At 53.8% G+C, this 12,904-nt stretch overlaps 5 protein-coding genes across 5 annotated transcripts; 3 read left to right on the top strand and 2 right to left on the bottom strand.

Annotated features, from left to right (window-relative positions):
* Nucleotides 1-188: 188 nt before the first annotated feature.
* BDP81DRAFT_445553 (uncharacterized protein) lies at nt 189-1,516 on the bottom strand (the record flags this gene model as incomplete). The annotated part of the gene is made up of 2 exons (XM_060591968.1): nt 189-1,373; nt 1,442-1,516. 2 exons carry the CDS (start codon nt 1,514-1,516, stop codon nt 189-191), a joined length of 1,260 nt encoding a protein of 419 aa, XP_060450870.1.
* A 975-nt stretch (nt 1,517-2,491) lies between these two features.
* On the bottom strand, nt 2,492-3,988 carry BDP81DRAFT_308440 (uncharacterized protein; the record flags this gene model as incomplete). Its single annotated transcript, XM_060583459.1, has 2 exons — nt 2,492-3,191; nt 3,270-3,988. 2 exons carry the CDS (start codon nt 3,986-3,988, stop codon nt 2,492-2,494), a joined length of 1,419 nt encoding a protein of 472 aa, XP_060450871.1.
* Nucleotides 3,989-7,077: 3,089 nt separating this feature from the next.
* Nucleotides 7,078-8,090, top strand: BDP81DRAFT_89443 (uncharacterized protein). Its single transcript, XM_060596466.1, has 2 exons — nt 7,078-7,739; nt 7,789-8,090. Exons 1-2 carry the CDS (start codon nt 7,421-7,423, stop codon nt 8,004-8,006), a joined length of 537 nt encoding a protein of 178 aa, XP_060450872.1. The 5' UTR covers nt 7,078-7,420; the 3' UTR covers nt 8,007-8,090.
* Nucleotides 8,091-8,618: 528 nt separating this feature from the next.
* BDP81DRAFT_416646 (uncharacterized protein) lies at nt 8,619-9,918 on the top strand. Its single transcript, XM_060589546.1, has 2 exons — nt 8,619-8,940; nt 8,998-9,918. The coding sequence occupies exons 1-2, from the start codon at nt 8,739-8,741 to the stop codon at nt 9,567-9,569; spliced, it is 774 nt and encodes a 257-aa protein (XP_060450873.1). The 5' UTR covers nt 8,619-8,738; the 3' UTR covers nt 9,570-9,918.
* Nucleotides 9,919-10,461: 543 nt separating this feature from the next.
* BDP81DRAFT_308748 (SRP72 RNA-binding domain-containing protein) lies at nt 10,462-12,443 on the top strand (the record flags this gene model as incomplete). Its single annotated transcript, XM_060583490.1, has 2 exons — nt 10,462-11,204; nt 11,258-12,443. The coding sequence occupies 2 exons, from the start codon at nt 10,462-10,464 to the stop codon at nt 12,441-12,443; spliced, it is 1,929 nt and encodes a 642-aa protein (XP_060450874.1).
* Between the last annotated feature and the right edge of the window lie 461 nt (nt 12,444-12,904).

Consider the following 12,904-nt stretch of genomic DNA (forward strand, 5'->3'; position numbering starts at 1 on the left):
AGAACACACCAGTTGCTGCAAAAAAGTTCGTCTTCTACCGCGCTGGCCCATGGCGAAATTTCAGACCTCTATGGTATCTAATGAACAGCGCACGCCGTCCGCTGTTTTTCCAAACTCGTCGTGAAGATAGTCTCTTTCGTCCTGCCAACTGGAAAGATGTTTGCGTACTCGCCCAAAGTGTTGAAGCGCTACGAGAACAGGTCCTCGGCTTTCTGCCGCCGACGGCCACGGCCCTCCAACTTGTCGGCAAAGAGTTCTTTTCCAGTATTACCGCCACCTCCAAAGCGGCTCGGGAACAGCTCCTTGACGTTCGCACCCGCCGCGCCTTTGATGGAAAATCCAGCACCGGAACTCGTTGTGTCGGTTCTGTCCCGATCGAATAAGTCCTTCTTGCCGGCGCGATCGTTGCTCATGCTCATCTTTTGCTGCATGATTCGCGTAGCTTCATCCGCGCCGTCCATAACCCTGTCCATATGCGTCTTGCCCATCGACGAGCCCTTGGTGGGAAACAATTCCCTGGAAGTGTTGTCCTCGGCCAAACGATCCCTGATACCGGATGCCCTTTCCCTGTTGTTTCGGTTGCTGGCCCTCGGCGCGCGTGCTGCCTCCACATCCATTGCTGCGTCACCGTCGAGATCCCGCATGGGTGAAGCAGAACGATTCCGTTGTCGCTTTCCTGCTCCTGATAACCGACTAGGGAACAGCTCCTTTTCCTGATTGCGAGACGAGTAGGACCGCTCTTCGCGCGAAGTCGAGTCTCTTGAGCGAGATCTCGGGTGACGTGCTGGCCTGCGGTCTGCCAGTGTGTCCTCATCGTCGTCGTACATGCTCGCGTGGAACACCTCGGGGCTCGAGTCTCGGTCGCGTTGATTTCTTCCACGGCCGTTGCGTCGACGGTCATCTTCGTCCCGACTGCGATATCTGTTCCTGTTTCCCTCACGTCGTCTTCTCTCCTCTGGGTCAAATTCGGGGTGCAGCAGGTAGAATCGACTTCGCTCGGCGGCGCCTCGAATCTTCCTGTCGGAAACCACGGCGAACCGAATCTGAAGATTGACATCTGGGTGGGATGTGACTGCCTTGGCTGGAATCGTCTCTTTGGGAGACAATTGAGTAACATCGGCGATTTCGATGGCGCTCAATGCTGCTAGAGCCTCCTGCGCCGTACTTTCCGACCCAAAGAGTAGGTTTGCGGATTCATCATCGATCCACTCAACTCTCTCTGGGGGACCAAAGTGACTCTTCACATAGTTTTTGATGTCATCCGTGGTCAATGTGTCCAGGCCTCGAATGTGTACCTTGTTCCGTACGATAGTTGAATCTTCTAGGTCGCGTTCGTTCGAGGGAGACGGTGCTACGGCGGGTTGTGCGATGCTCTGTTGACGTTGTAGGTTAGCAAGCAAGCAGATGAGATGCGAAAGGCTCCGTCAGTCACGCTACGTACTGTGTTGTCACCAATTGTCGCCGTCGGAGGTGCAAAACCGTCGGCGATATCGTCCATATTGATATCGTAATCCATGGCGATCCCGGTTTTGATTTAATATGCGACGGTATGCGCTTGTGTTGTGGAGGGGCGAGAATGAAGAAGCAGATCGCGAGATCCTCGACGCGCTCGCGAGAAATCAAGCTTGTTCGGCCGTAATGGAGCACTTCGAAAGGGCAGGCGGAGAAGCGGTTGTTGTTTCCTAGACTCAGAGGTGGTAGGTTTCTAGAGGAAAGGGTTGGCTCAGATTTAAGAAAAAGTAAAGAGGAAGTACGTGGTCAAAGGACTATTGATCAACCCGACGTCTACTCGACGGAGCTTGGAGCTTCGGCCGCTTAGTGTTTGTGGAGAATGAGGCTGACCGTGCTGAGCGGCACCATTTCCACTTTTGGCTTAGTTGATACGGGGTGGCAGACACTTTTTTCGGCACCTCCCGGATCTCACCGGCTCCGAGTCCTGCCTTGCCAGCCATTTCAACTTCCGGGTGGTCCGAATATCCTCCGATCCGGCCTTTTCCGGCAAACCAAAATGCATTTCACAGGCAGGAGCTATCAATTTTGCGCAAATAACAATCGGCCTTCTACACCGAAAGTCTGCAGTTGCATTGCACCTCAAATTAAGCACAGCAGTGTGACAGATTACTTTTGTTCAACAGACCCAGACTATCCTAGACTATCAACTAAGCTACCCAAAGGACTTTTTGTCTCTTTCCGCATCTCCGAAGCCCCTGTACATATGTCTGAAACTGACAAAAACAGTGCTTCTTTGTGCCCTCAGGCGTACATCAATGAAATGGGTATAAATGTCCTCTATCAGGTGGATCGACCTTCTATCGTCTCGAAAGACCTCGTTCGTGAAGCATTGGCGCCCGCGCAACATTCGCCACTGCTGCTTCGAACAGATGGCCTTGGACGCCAGCCACTCGTCTAAAATGCAGTAAAAACAGATCCCACAGGCCAAAGCTAGGCGGCGAAGGGGGAAAGTAATGGTAAGGAAAAGAGACCAAGTGTCTCACACTGTCTCCAAACGCCTGCGCGATTCAACTAGACTAGGTAGGCAAGTGGTCCGGGGTGTCTTGGTTCGAGAGCCGTCGGAATCGCCGCCTGTCGTTGCAGTCGTTAAGCCAGCTGTCCGCGACATCTCGGATGCCGCTCGTTTCAAGTTTGGGAGACTCGGAACAATGTCTCCGGCGGAAGGTCGATCATGCTCTTCCATATGGTCGTCTTCAACTGGGTCGTTTGGATCCAAGAAATGATCGTAAGTCCAGCAATTCTCGAGACCTTCTATGAATATCGGAGAATTTCGTAGAAAATGCCATGAAAATTTGTCCTGGCGCATCGCTATATATAGAGAATCGATCTTGCCGTTGGCCTCGCAGACACCGCAGAATCTCTTGAGAAAGTTGAGATCATAGTCGCAGTCGACGAGTCTCGAGTCCAGTGGCCTGAGCATGGGAAGCCCTTGGAGCTTTTCTGCGTCGCAAAGCTTGGCCTGTAGAGGCATCCAGGATCGTCCTCTGAGCAGGCTGCCGAAAGACTTTGTAACAGCCTCAACGAAAGAGTCACTATCTGGGCCGCCAACTACCACAGTGCGGTGAAGGCCTCGGGATAAGCAGCGTTTGTAGGCGTTGGTGTCTCTTTCGAAAGGGAAAGGCTGAGAGGCTGTCGGCAGAAGTGAGATATGAACTGTCCAGGCCCCGCAGTTGCTTGAACTGATGTTGGAATCAGCGGCGCTCATGGCTGGCGAGATATGGGCAGCTGCGTGCGTGTCACTTAGATGGACCCCGAACTCGGGCTGTGGGTACAGCGTGGCTACCAGCGGCGGCGGTTGCGGGTTGGAGGCCATCACGACGTCTGACCGTAACAGGGTTGTTTCCTCTGTCGTGTCCGAGACTTGGCCACCTCGACTGGCCAAAGAATCATGATCCGCCTCCAACTGTTCCAGTCTCTCTTCGATGCTCTCGTCGGCGTCGAACAGCTCCATTTGTCGATTGGTGACGCTTCCCAACTGTACGTCAACACGTTCCATGTGTTCTGACTGAGAACGTAGGGTTTCCCGAAGATGACAGGTTTGGCGCTCAAGCTGCTCCACAGACTGCCATACTCTGTTGATATTTCGATAAGAACCCTTGATTTCCTGACCTATCTCTTCACGACTCTTGTCGACGAGATCTTCCAGCTCGCTCACCCTGGCAACAACGGTTCCAAGGCCACCTTGTCTCTGCTGGTCAAGTTGGTCTTCGAGAGCCTGAAGTCGCTGCTTCAAAAGCTCAACCTCCTCTCTGGTAGATGATGGTTCTGGGGTCTTGACATGGTAGCAGGCCATGTGTCCACAGTCGCAACTGGCACCGGGCGTGGATCGGTTCAGAGAAAAGTGAACGCAAGCGCATCGTTGGCCTTTGATGCCAGGGACCAACAATATATAGCGGCACTGACCCTGGGGCAGAGATTTCTCATCGACGCGGCCAGTTGGGCCCTGCAACGGCGAGGGAGATGAAGTCGTCGACATGAAGGGTGAGTTGAGGCTGGTGTTCTAAGTGGCAAGCCTTCTTCAAATGAGACCAGCGGCTGCTAAAACAGCAGGGTAGAGTAGAGTGGGACTACAGTCGAGCGTGCCAGTGACTATTAGGGCGAATTAACTCAGAGAGGGCGAGCGGGAGACACTGGATACGATGCAGTGAAGCTGAATGGTTGAGCCATGGAATAGATGGCGGATGTTGATAGTTGAAGGCCAGCGATGGTGGTTGGAACTAGAGAAGACCAACCAAGAAGCAAGGGCTTGATAAGGTAAGGTAGCGAAGGGTGAGTAAACAGAAAGGGAAGCCGAATGTTGTGAGGGTTGGCGGGGACGGCTCTTTAGATAGCAGGCCAAAAACCGGGAGGTGGACCGGGACCGGGAAGATCAAGGCGTGGGTCTGGGCGAAGTGCCTAGATTCGGGGTTCGACGTCTGGGGTAGAATACCAGGAACCGAGCTGGGACGTGCGATACGCGACGAGATGGGTATCTCGTCGTACAGCAGAAGAAGCACGGGATGACGGGGCCAGCGGGGCGGAGGAATGAGAATAAGATACGGATAGCGATGGCAGGACTTGCGATTGTGCGGGCAACATGTGTTGTGGACGTGGACGTGACTGTTTGTTGGTGCTGGAAGACAATGACTGTACTCCGTACTCAGTTTGAGCGACGAAGGCCGATGGGGATGACTGGGGCTGAGATTAGGAAGACTAAAGTCGGGAGAGTCATGGTACCGTAAGGCAGACAAGGCGATTGTAATACATGAGAGGCGGCGATTCAGGTTGAGAATAGGAAGGGCGAGGGTGAAGGTAGTGGGCCTCGAGAGGTGGACGGGCAAAAGTTGCAGACGTGGGCGGAGCGGAAAGGAAGTGGCATTGGATGGAGATAAAAAAGCGTGTCGTGTCGAAGGGGCAAGGGGGGGTGGGCAGGCCGCAGGGTGACAGGGAGGGGGGGGGGGGGGTCTAGTGGAGAGAAGCCGAGAAGGGGAGCGGTTTGTCAAGTTTTGCAGCACCTATTCGTTTGAATACACTCCCACAGTACATTCTGGACCAGGGGGTGTGGGATTTCCGAAGTGCAAAGGAAGGAGGCTTGGGAAGAGAGAAGACAAAAGATATGACGACAAAAGATAAAAAGTCAGGTAGGTAGCTTCCGTGGTGAGGACGGCGAGGCGAGGTCTAATTCCGTAGGGAGGGATGGGCGCGATGCAGCGCAGTGCAGTGCAGTGCAGATGGGCCATGTCAGATATCCGTAAATGATTCGAGGGCCGGATTCGTCAGGGCCGGGAAGAATGAGGGAATTGGAGAGTGAACGGGAAGGGGTCCAGTTCGTCGCAAAGTGCGAAAGGGCGAGGCTGGCCTGGTTAGGTTCCGGCTGCCCGTACGGCGTACCTCAGATGGCTCTAAGGCACTACTTACTTTTGTAGTTCCCGTATTCTCCAAATTCTCTCTCTCGCTGTCCGACCTCACCTCAGTATGAGTGTGCGAGTGTGCGAGTGTGCGGATACACTACTACATCATACGGGGAAGCGGGAAGCGGGAAGCGGCAGGCGGGAAAGTGGATTATTCGCGCGGGATTGGGGGTGAGGGGGCCAACTGGGGGAACGGGGGGGAAGGGGGGGAAGGGGGAGGGGCCGAGGGTATAATTTCATTCGCAGGGGAAACGTGAAGGTTGGGGGCTTACTTACCTAATCTAGGCCCACGGGTACGTTCATTCCATTCGCACTGGCCCCCTCCCCTGGAAAGTCAATCAAAGATACATCACCTGCGAACGGAAAGGTACCCGGCGTTTAGCTGGGAGACACTCGGAACTTAAAGTACCTCACTCCACGAGAGATACTTGCGGAAACTGGTAGGCAAGATAATAAACAGGAATCCCACACCACCAGGCGTGGCATGCCGCGCCGTTTTCGACATGACAGTTCAGGTTATCAATCCCATCACCTCAACCAACCCCCAAGCACCTCATGTCAGGGCCAGACCATCAACACCAGTGACACGGTGGCGAGATATTGCGCATATCTTGGGAAACTGCACATCCACAAGAGTCACGCGTAGAACAGGGACGATGATGGCTAACAGCATGGGAAAAAAAACCTACCTAGAAAAGGCAAGATATCAACGTTGGCCTTGACCTCACCCGACGCCCGCAGCCCGCACGCAATTCGCCGCCATCGTGCCGACATCTTCACTCGCGCCAGACCGTTGCCATGTGGTGCAAGACGGTAATTCCTGGAGTCGTCAAGGTACCCAAGGCAATCACCCAAGGAAAAGGAAGAGTCCTCCCACGCTCTCCCGTCGGCGCCCACCCATGTGCGCCCGTCAGATGGTCGAGAGACAGCCTCTGAGTGGTGGATGTGGGGGACCAACCAGATAAGACGCACTGCAACCATCAAAGTCTTACCAACCCAATGGAAGGCGCAGATATCCTCCATGTGTGCCTGCTCAGTGCTCTTACCTTGCGTGCTTGCACCCTGAGGACTACGACTTCCTGCTGCCCTTGGGTACCGGTTTCCGTGGGTATCGATTATTCACATGTGCAATCATGTCTTGTCCCCCTTCCACATCCTCCCGTGAGAGCATGGAACTGCTGCGGGCGCTGGTGAGCAGGGGTCCAATTGCAGCCGGCCGGTTCGTACTTGCAGTTAGCTACTCTGTATTCAACCATACTGGTTTCTGGCACTCGACACCTGATGGACCGAAATCGCTCAGTGGTCGGGTCTATCCTGAGTCTTGAGTCCCGACCATCTACTGACAATCACGCACCTCGTGACACTTGGTGGTGGGTGTTTATTAGGTAATTATGTGAGTATCTATACAAAGTACTCCGTAGCTACTAACGTTACTTTACCTTATACGTACCTTTCCATTGATCAGGAACGCGCGCACAAGAGACTTTAGGGTAGAGCCGCGTGGGTCACACCTGCCGACTGCTAAATCCCGGCACCCCGTAACGTCCTTTCCTTCTCAGCAAGATGGCATTACCGCCGACTTTCGGCCATGCGGTTCAAAACTTCAGATAGAGACCCTGCGATAATACAGCCTCACATGCGCAGATTGGGATTACTCTCTCTCTCTCTCTCTCTAGTGTACTGATACCCATGTCTCTTCTGTTTTCGAGACATCTTTCCCTTCCTTTGGGCTTACCACAACATTCCCACCTACCTAGGCAATGGGACAATGAGACACCGGTATTGCGACGATGCATCGCCCCGCCATCCGTTGCTGTGTACTTCGTACATATGGAGTAGAGACCTACCTCACCGATGCACATTCATGCTCTGCTGTGCAGCCTGTGTTATCTGCACAGATGCCGCCAATCGCCTTCCTATTTGCATCTCTACCTTAGTTTCATCCAGATCAACGAGACCGACCGCCCCGAGCTGCCGACGTCACGTCCTGCTGCTTTCGCAAAGTCAAAGAATAATGAATGTCAACCCAACTTGACATTATACGTCAAGGTACAAAGTATTTCACCGAGCGTTGGACACAATCGCGAGACTCGGTGAGACCTCCCGAGCATGCTATTGGTCAACTGTCTGCCATGGCGACTGGCTTCCCTGCGGAAACGCCATCCGATCCCGACCTTTATTCGAACCCAACGCGCCGACTGCCTCATCCTCACGGCCCATCCCAGACGGACAGACCAACCCCTGTTGGTGCTTGTAACCCTGGATTTTTGGAAGCCCTGCTTTGGTCCCTGGCCTGCCTGACCCGTCTGCCTTATCAACGATTCAACGCCTTTCTCGGTGGGTAACGGATGCCAACCCGATATGCTCGATTAACTCACCGCCGCAGCGCTGAGCGAGGCCGCCCATCATCCATGCTATCGAGACAAGGATGTCAAGCGTGGCACGCGTGGCAAGCTCAAACCACCTGCATTTGACATACTACGTATGCCAACCGGAATTTCCATGTTTGACGGTTTGCCAACGAGTTGGGTTTCTTTGATAACATGTAATTCGAACAGAACGGCAGACCAAATGCAAACCTTCAACCTCCTTTCTGACAACTAAGACCTGCGGCAGCCTGGCCGTTCGCATCATACCTCGAAAGGGCTCAATGTCGTTACCTCTACAAGTCAAAATGCGTGTTGCGCCTGTTGGCGTTTGATCGATGTGTTCATTCTGAAACCGAGCTGAAGCTATACAGTGGGATTGACAGCTCAGCTGTGCCTATTGTGTCTTGCTGTTCATTGTGGACTCTATAGGATTCATCTTCGACGCAGAGGTATTTCATTCTCTCGTGGTATCCACCGATTGTAGTCATCCGTGAAATGCCTGCAGACGACTGGGAAGTCCGTACCTACATGTCAGCAATATCGTGATGATAACGTTGGCGGAATCCAAGTGCCTGTGGCCTCTTTTGGTCTCCTCGCACATTTCCGACGCGATGATTCTCTCCCCATGTCTCGTCGAAGCTTTACTAGAGTTGACAAAAGGAATGCTGGTGCAGGTATTCCTTCCAGTAATCCCATAGCATTGCCGGCCAATCCGCCGATGATGTACCAGGATTGTTTGGTGCGGCGGCTACGGGACCAACCAAAATGCTTCATTTTCCGTGGTTCCTAACAGCGCGCACTCGGCCAATGGCCCAGCCTCGCCCATTCTCACAAATGTCTGGCATCCCCTCATCAAGATCGTGAGGAGATGGATTGGAAGTAGAGACGTCCGAAATGCAGCGCTCAACTCCGTCTGCAGATTGAAGCCAAAATAAGCCCGACTTGGCCAAATAACCAAGAGCTCAAGATGGCCGGCTTTGGCGACACCATCGACTCACTCTTGGAGACATATTCTAAGTGTCTGTCTTTACTGAAGGGTTTGAAAGGGGCGCGCAACAGCAGGCAACCTCGACAACTTCGAAGGAGCCTTCGCTCTGACAGGTCCAAGGTCCAAAGTGTATACTCCTCGAAGCTGTCCGTGGCCGGGACTCATCTTGAAAAGGGCGATGGTGCGTGTACTTGCGTGCCGAGACTTCGCAGACTCATACGCTAACATATTACAACAGCCGTGGCTCGATCTTCCGTGCGAAGAGTTATCAAGCGTCTGACGTCGGCCACGACTAACTTGCTTCATCTCATGACGAGAGGCCAGAACCCCGTCATTGACTACCAGTCGCTAAAGACTTTGTCCAACTCATCACGTGTTGACGCTGTCAAAGCGATCAATGACTTGTCACGAAGACTTAGCACCTCGTCCCTGAAGTCTACCTCGTCCGGGTCAAGCAAGAAGAGCAAGCGTCCGAAGAGGATACTTGCGGCAGACAGCAAGCCCAAGTTGAAGGACAAGGAAACCTCGGGGCGCAAATTCCTCAAGGCTACAGCGGAAGGTGCCGAACCAGAGCCGAAACCAGCAGAACCTGTCTATATGCAGCAACTGAAGGCAGAGAAACGCATGTCCATGGCGACGATGTCATCAGGGAGCACCAAGCTGGGCGAGATTCTGCCCAACAAGTTGCGACGAAGGCCGTCGGAAAAGCCGGTACCGATAGACCAGTTCAGTGTTGCGCCAACTTATCCGTTGAGACCTTTCCATCAACCGGAAGTCAAGCGCAAAAGGCTGTGGGGGTTATTCGGATGACGATGAAGTCGCGTCTTAGTGAATGGCGTTTGCTCCGTATCCTGGGAGCAATAGGATGAGGTCTGCATGAGGCACAACGTGTGAGGAAGGGTGAAAATTGGATCCGAACAACCATGGCGGGGAATAATGGTATGAGATATGATTCATGAAAGTAACGACACAGGCGACCTGCGACGCTGATGCAAGCGGATGGGCAGGCCAGAGATGGACATCAACAGCACACAGGTTTTGGCGATGGGCATAGCCTTGCGATCCAATCGCGGGGTAGAAGCAAATATATACAGATTGATGATGAAGGAAACCCTCGACCTAAGCCGCACAAAGCAGGGGACTTACAGCTACACGAAACAGAGACGGCAAAGTCGTGTGACTTCGAATCTTGTGATACGTTGTTGATTGTATCAATCAACCATGCCCACGTTGATGTCGGAAATGGTTAACACAATCCGCGCCGCTGGCAAAAAGCCACACTTAGAACAATAAAATAAAAGTAAAGTAAAGAAAGCCAACAGCCTTCAGGGCACTTCAAACCCCAAAGTAGTCTCAAGTACCACTGCACGTAATCTGTGTGGAGGGCTACAAGTGGGACACCTAGGCTGACAGCGCTGAACGTCACTGGCTCTGCCCCACCATCCACATCGACGTCGATTCCCCATCCACCTCGAATGGGCCCAAGCGTGTCTTCAACTCGATATCGCCTTTCGCAACGTGCTCACACGACGACGCCTGGGACGACGGCCGAACACCTCAACTCAATCGCTGGTTGTCGCCTGAGGTCTACCGCCACTGAACCGCCGGTTCTAGCTATAGAGGAGCGGCAGAACATGCAGCACCGCCCCTATTAAATCGCTCCTACACATTTCTCGCTGCCGACGCCGCCCCTCACCTCACGATGCCTTCGGATCCCGCTGCCAACCTCAGCGCCCTGCTGCGCGCAGCTTCCATCGAAGACCACGAAGAGGTCCTCAAGGCCGCCAATGCTTCTCTGAAAGCCTCCAAGACCGACATCGTCGCCCAACGCACCCGCGTTGTTGCCCTCCTCAAGCTCGACCGTTTCGACGACGCCCTACGTGCCATTGCCGACGGCGGCACCAAACTCGAGGACGCCAGCCTTTTGGAAAAGGCCTATGCGCTTTACAAGACGGGCAAGCTGCAAGAGGCCCGCGAGGTCGCCAATTCCAAGCCCCAGCGGAGTTTCCGCCATCTGGTTGCCCAGGTGGCCTACCGAGCCGAAGACTTCAAGGACGCGCTCGACGTCTATAGCAGCCTATTGGAGGACGAACAAGGAGAGGAGAGCGATCTCAAGATCAATCAGTTGGCGTCCGCCGCCCAGCTGGAGTGGAAGCTTTCCAATAGCCTCGACGGAGAGGACACGCCTATTCCCACTGCTGAGGATGCCGACACCTTTGAGCTTGCCTACAATGTTGCCTGTGGCATGATTGCTCGTGGCGAGCTTTCCAATGCCACGAAGCTGCTCCAGAAAGCCCTGCGCCTCTGCGACGAATCCGAAGAGCTCTCCGAAGACGACAAGAAGGCCGAGATGACTCCCATCATGGTCCAGCAGGTGTATGTCTACACTAGGTTAGGCAAAACCGAGGAAGCTCTCACGATCCAGAAGCGTCTATCCATTTCAGAGTGAGTTTACCCGAATTATTTCTAAAGCTTACTCGCTGACCAATCCGACCCAGTGACTCTGATGCTGAGTCTAAACTGATTGCGCTGAACAACACCTCAGCTCTTGCGACTGAGGTGGATAATCCGTATCTGGCCCAGCGCAAATTCGACACTGCGGCAGCTCTCACCAAGCAGGCGAAGCTATTCAAGTATCAAGAAATTCAGTTGGAGCAGAACAAGTACATTCTTGGCCTGCAAGCTCAAAAGTTTGATGGCGTGTATGAGAAGTCGTCAAAGGCACTTGCGAAGGCTTCGCCAACGGTATCTGTCGACACCAACGGCCTTTCAGCCATCAATGCTACAGCCTTTGCTTTGCGTCACTCCAAGGCGGTTGACGTAAAGGAGGTTCTCCCTCTGATTGAGAAGCGTCCCACAGATGTCGGCCTGCTCCTCACCATCATACAGCTGTACCTCACAGCAAACAACCCCGGTGCTGCGCTATCCGTCCTTGAGCGCTTCCTGCAGAACCTGGAGAAACAGGGCACATCAGAAGTGCGCTTCTCTCCCGGCTTGGTCGCCTTGACTGTCTCTCTCTACAGACAGCAGGGCCGCCACAGTAACATACGATCAGAGCTTGCAAAGGCATCGTCCTTCTGGGAGAAGCGCGATGGCCGCCATGTCGACTCCCTCCTCCGTGGCGCCGGCTCGGAGCTCCTTAGGTCATCTGAGCCCACGGACCTTGCAGCTGCCGGCGCTGCGTTCGAGAAGCTCTGCCAGAAGCCCACTGCGGACCCTGTGGCCGCCGCCGGCCTCGTGGCAGCCTTCGCCACATCAGACAGAGCAAAGGTGACACCCCACCTCGCTGGTCTGCCCCCTATCGACGATCTCCTCCGTGGAATCGACGTCGACCAGCTCGTTAGCGGTGGCGTCGCCACCCTCGAGGCCCCGGCCAGCCAAGCCAAGAAGCGCCGCCTCGATCAGCCCGCCGATGCAGGCAACAAAAAGAAGAGGAGAAGAAAGCTGCCCAAGGACTATGTCGAAGGCAAGAAGATGGACCCCGAGCGCTGGCTGCCCCTCCGCGATCGATCCTCGTACCGTCCCAAGGGCAAGAAGGGCAAGAAGAAGGCTCAGGAGGCGACGCAAGGTGGCCTCGTCAAGGAGGAGGAGACGTTGGAGTTGGCGGGTGGCGCGGGATCTGTCAAAGTCGAAAAGGCGCCGACGACATCGTCGAACAAGAAGAAGAAGAAGGGCAAGAAATGAAGAAAGAAAGGTGCTACCAGGACTCGTTGGCCCCCCGTTTTCTGCTTGCCAGTCTGTCGAGAACATGATGGAAGGCCGCGCTTGTGTAGATCGATCGTGGTTGCACAGGTATACCAAAATTAAAAAGTTCACTCTTGATCCTACCACAAAAAGAGAATTAAGAAACCCAGCACGAAATATGATTTAAAGAGAAGTTGCCCTTAAACAAGTTGTTGGGGAAGGGGTACCTATCGTTTGATTGTATGTGCGCCCTACTCTTGACGTTTCCCTCTAATCGACCATTACAATGAGTTGCATACACCTTTCCCCGCTGCCAGGAAACCATCTATTAGACGCCTTAGTACACATCTACCACTCTAGATCGATCACACATAGCCTTTTACCTCAGAGTATGGTCGTTGACAGTAGAAAGAAGTAATTGTGAATGACAGCCAAGGAGCGCTGCCGGCCCCCATCTGCGC

Source organism: Colletotrichum phormii, assembly GCF_030913505.1.
Source record: "Colletotrichum phormii strain CBS 102054 chromosome Unknown BDP81scaffold_2, whole genome shotgun sequence".
NCBI lineage: Eukaryota > Fungi > Ascomycota > Sordariomycetes > Glomerellales > Glomerellaceae > Colletotrichum > Colletotrichum phormii.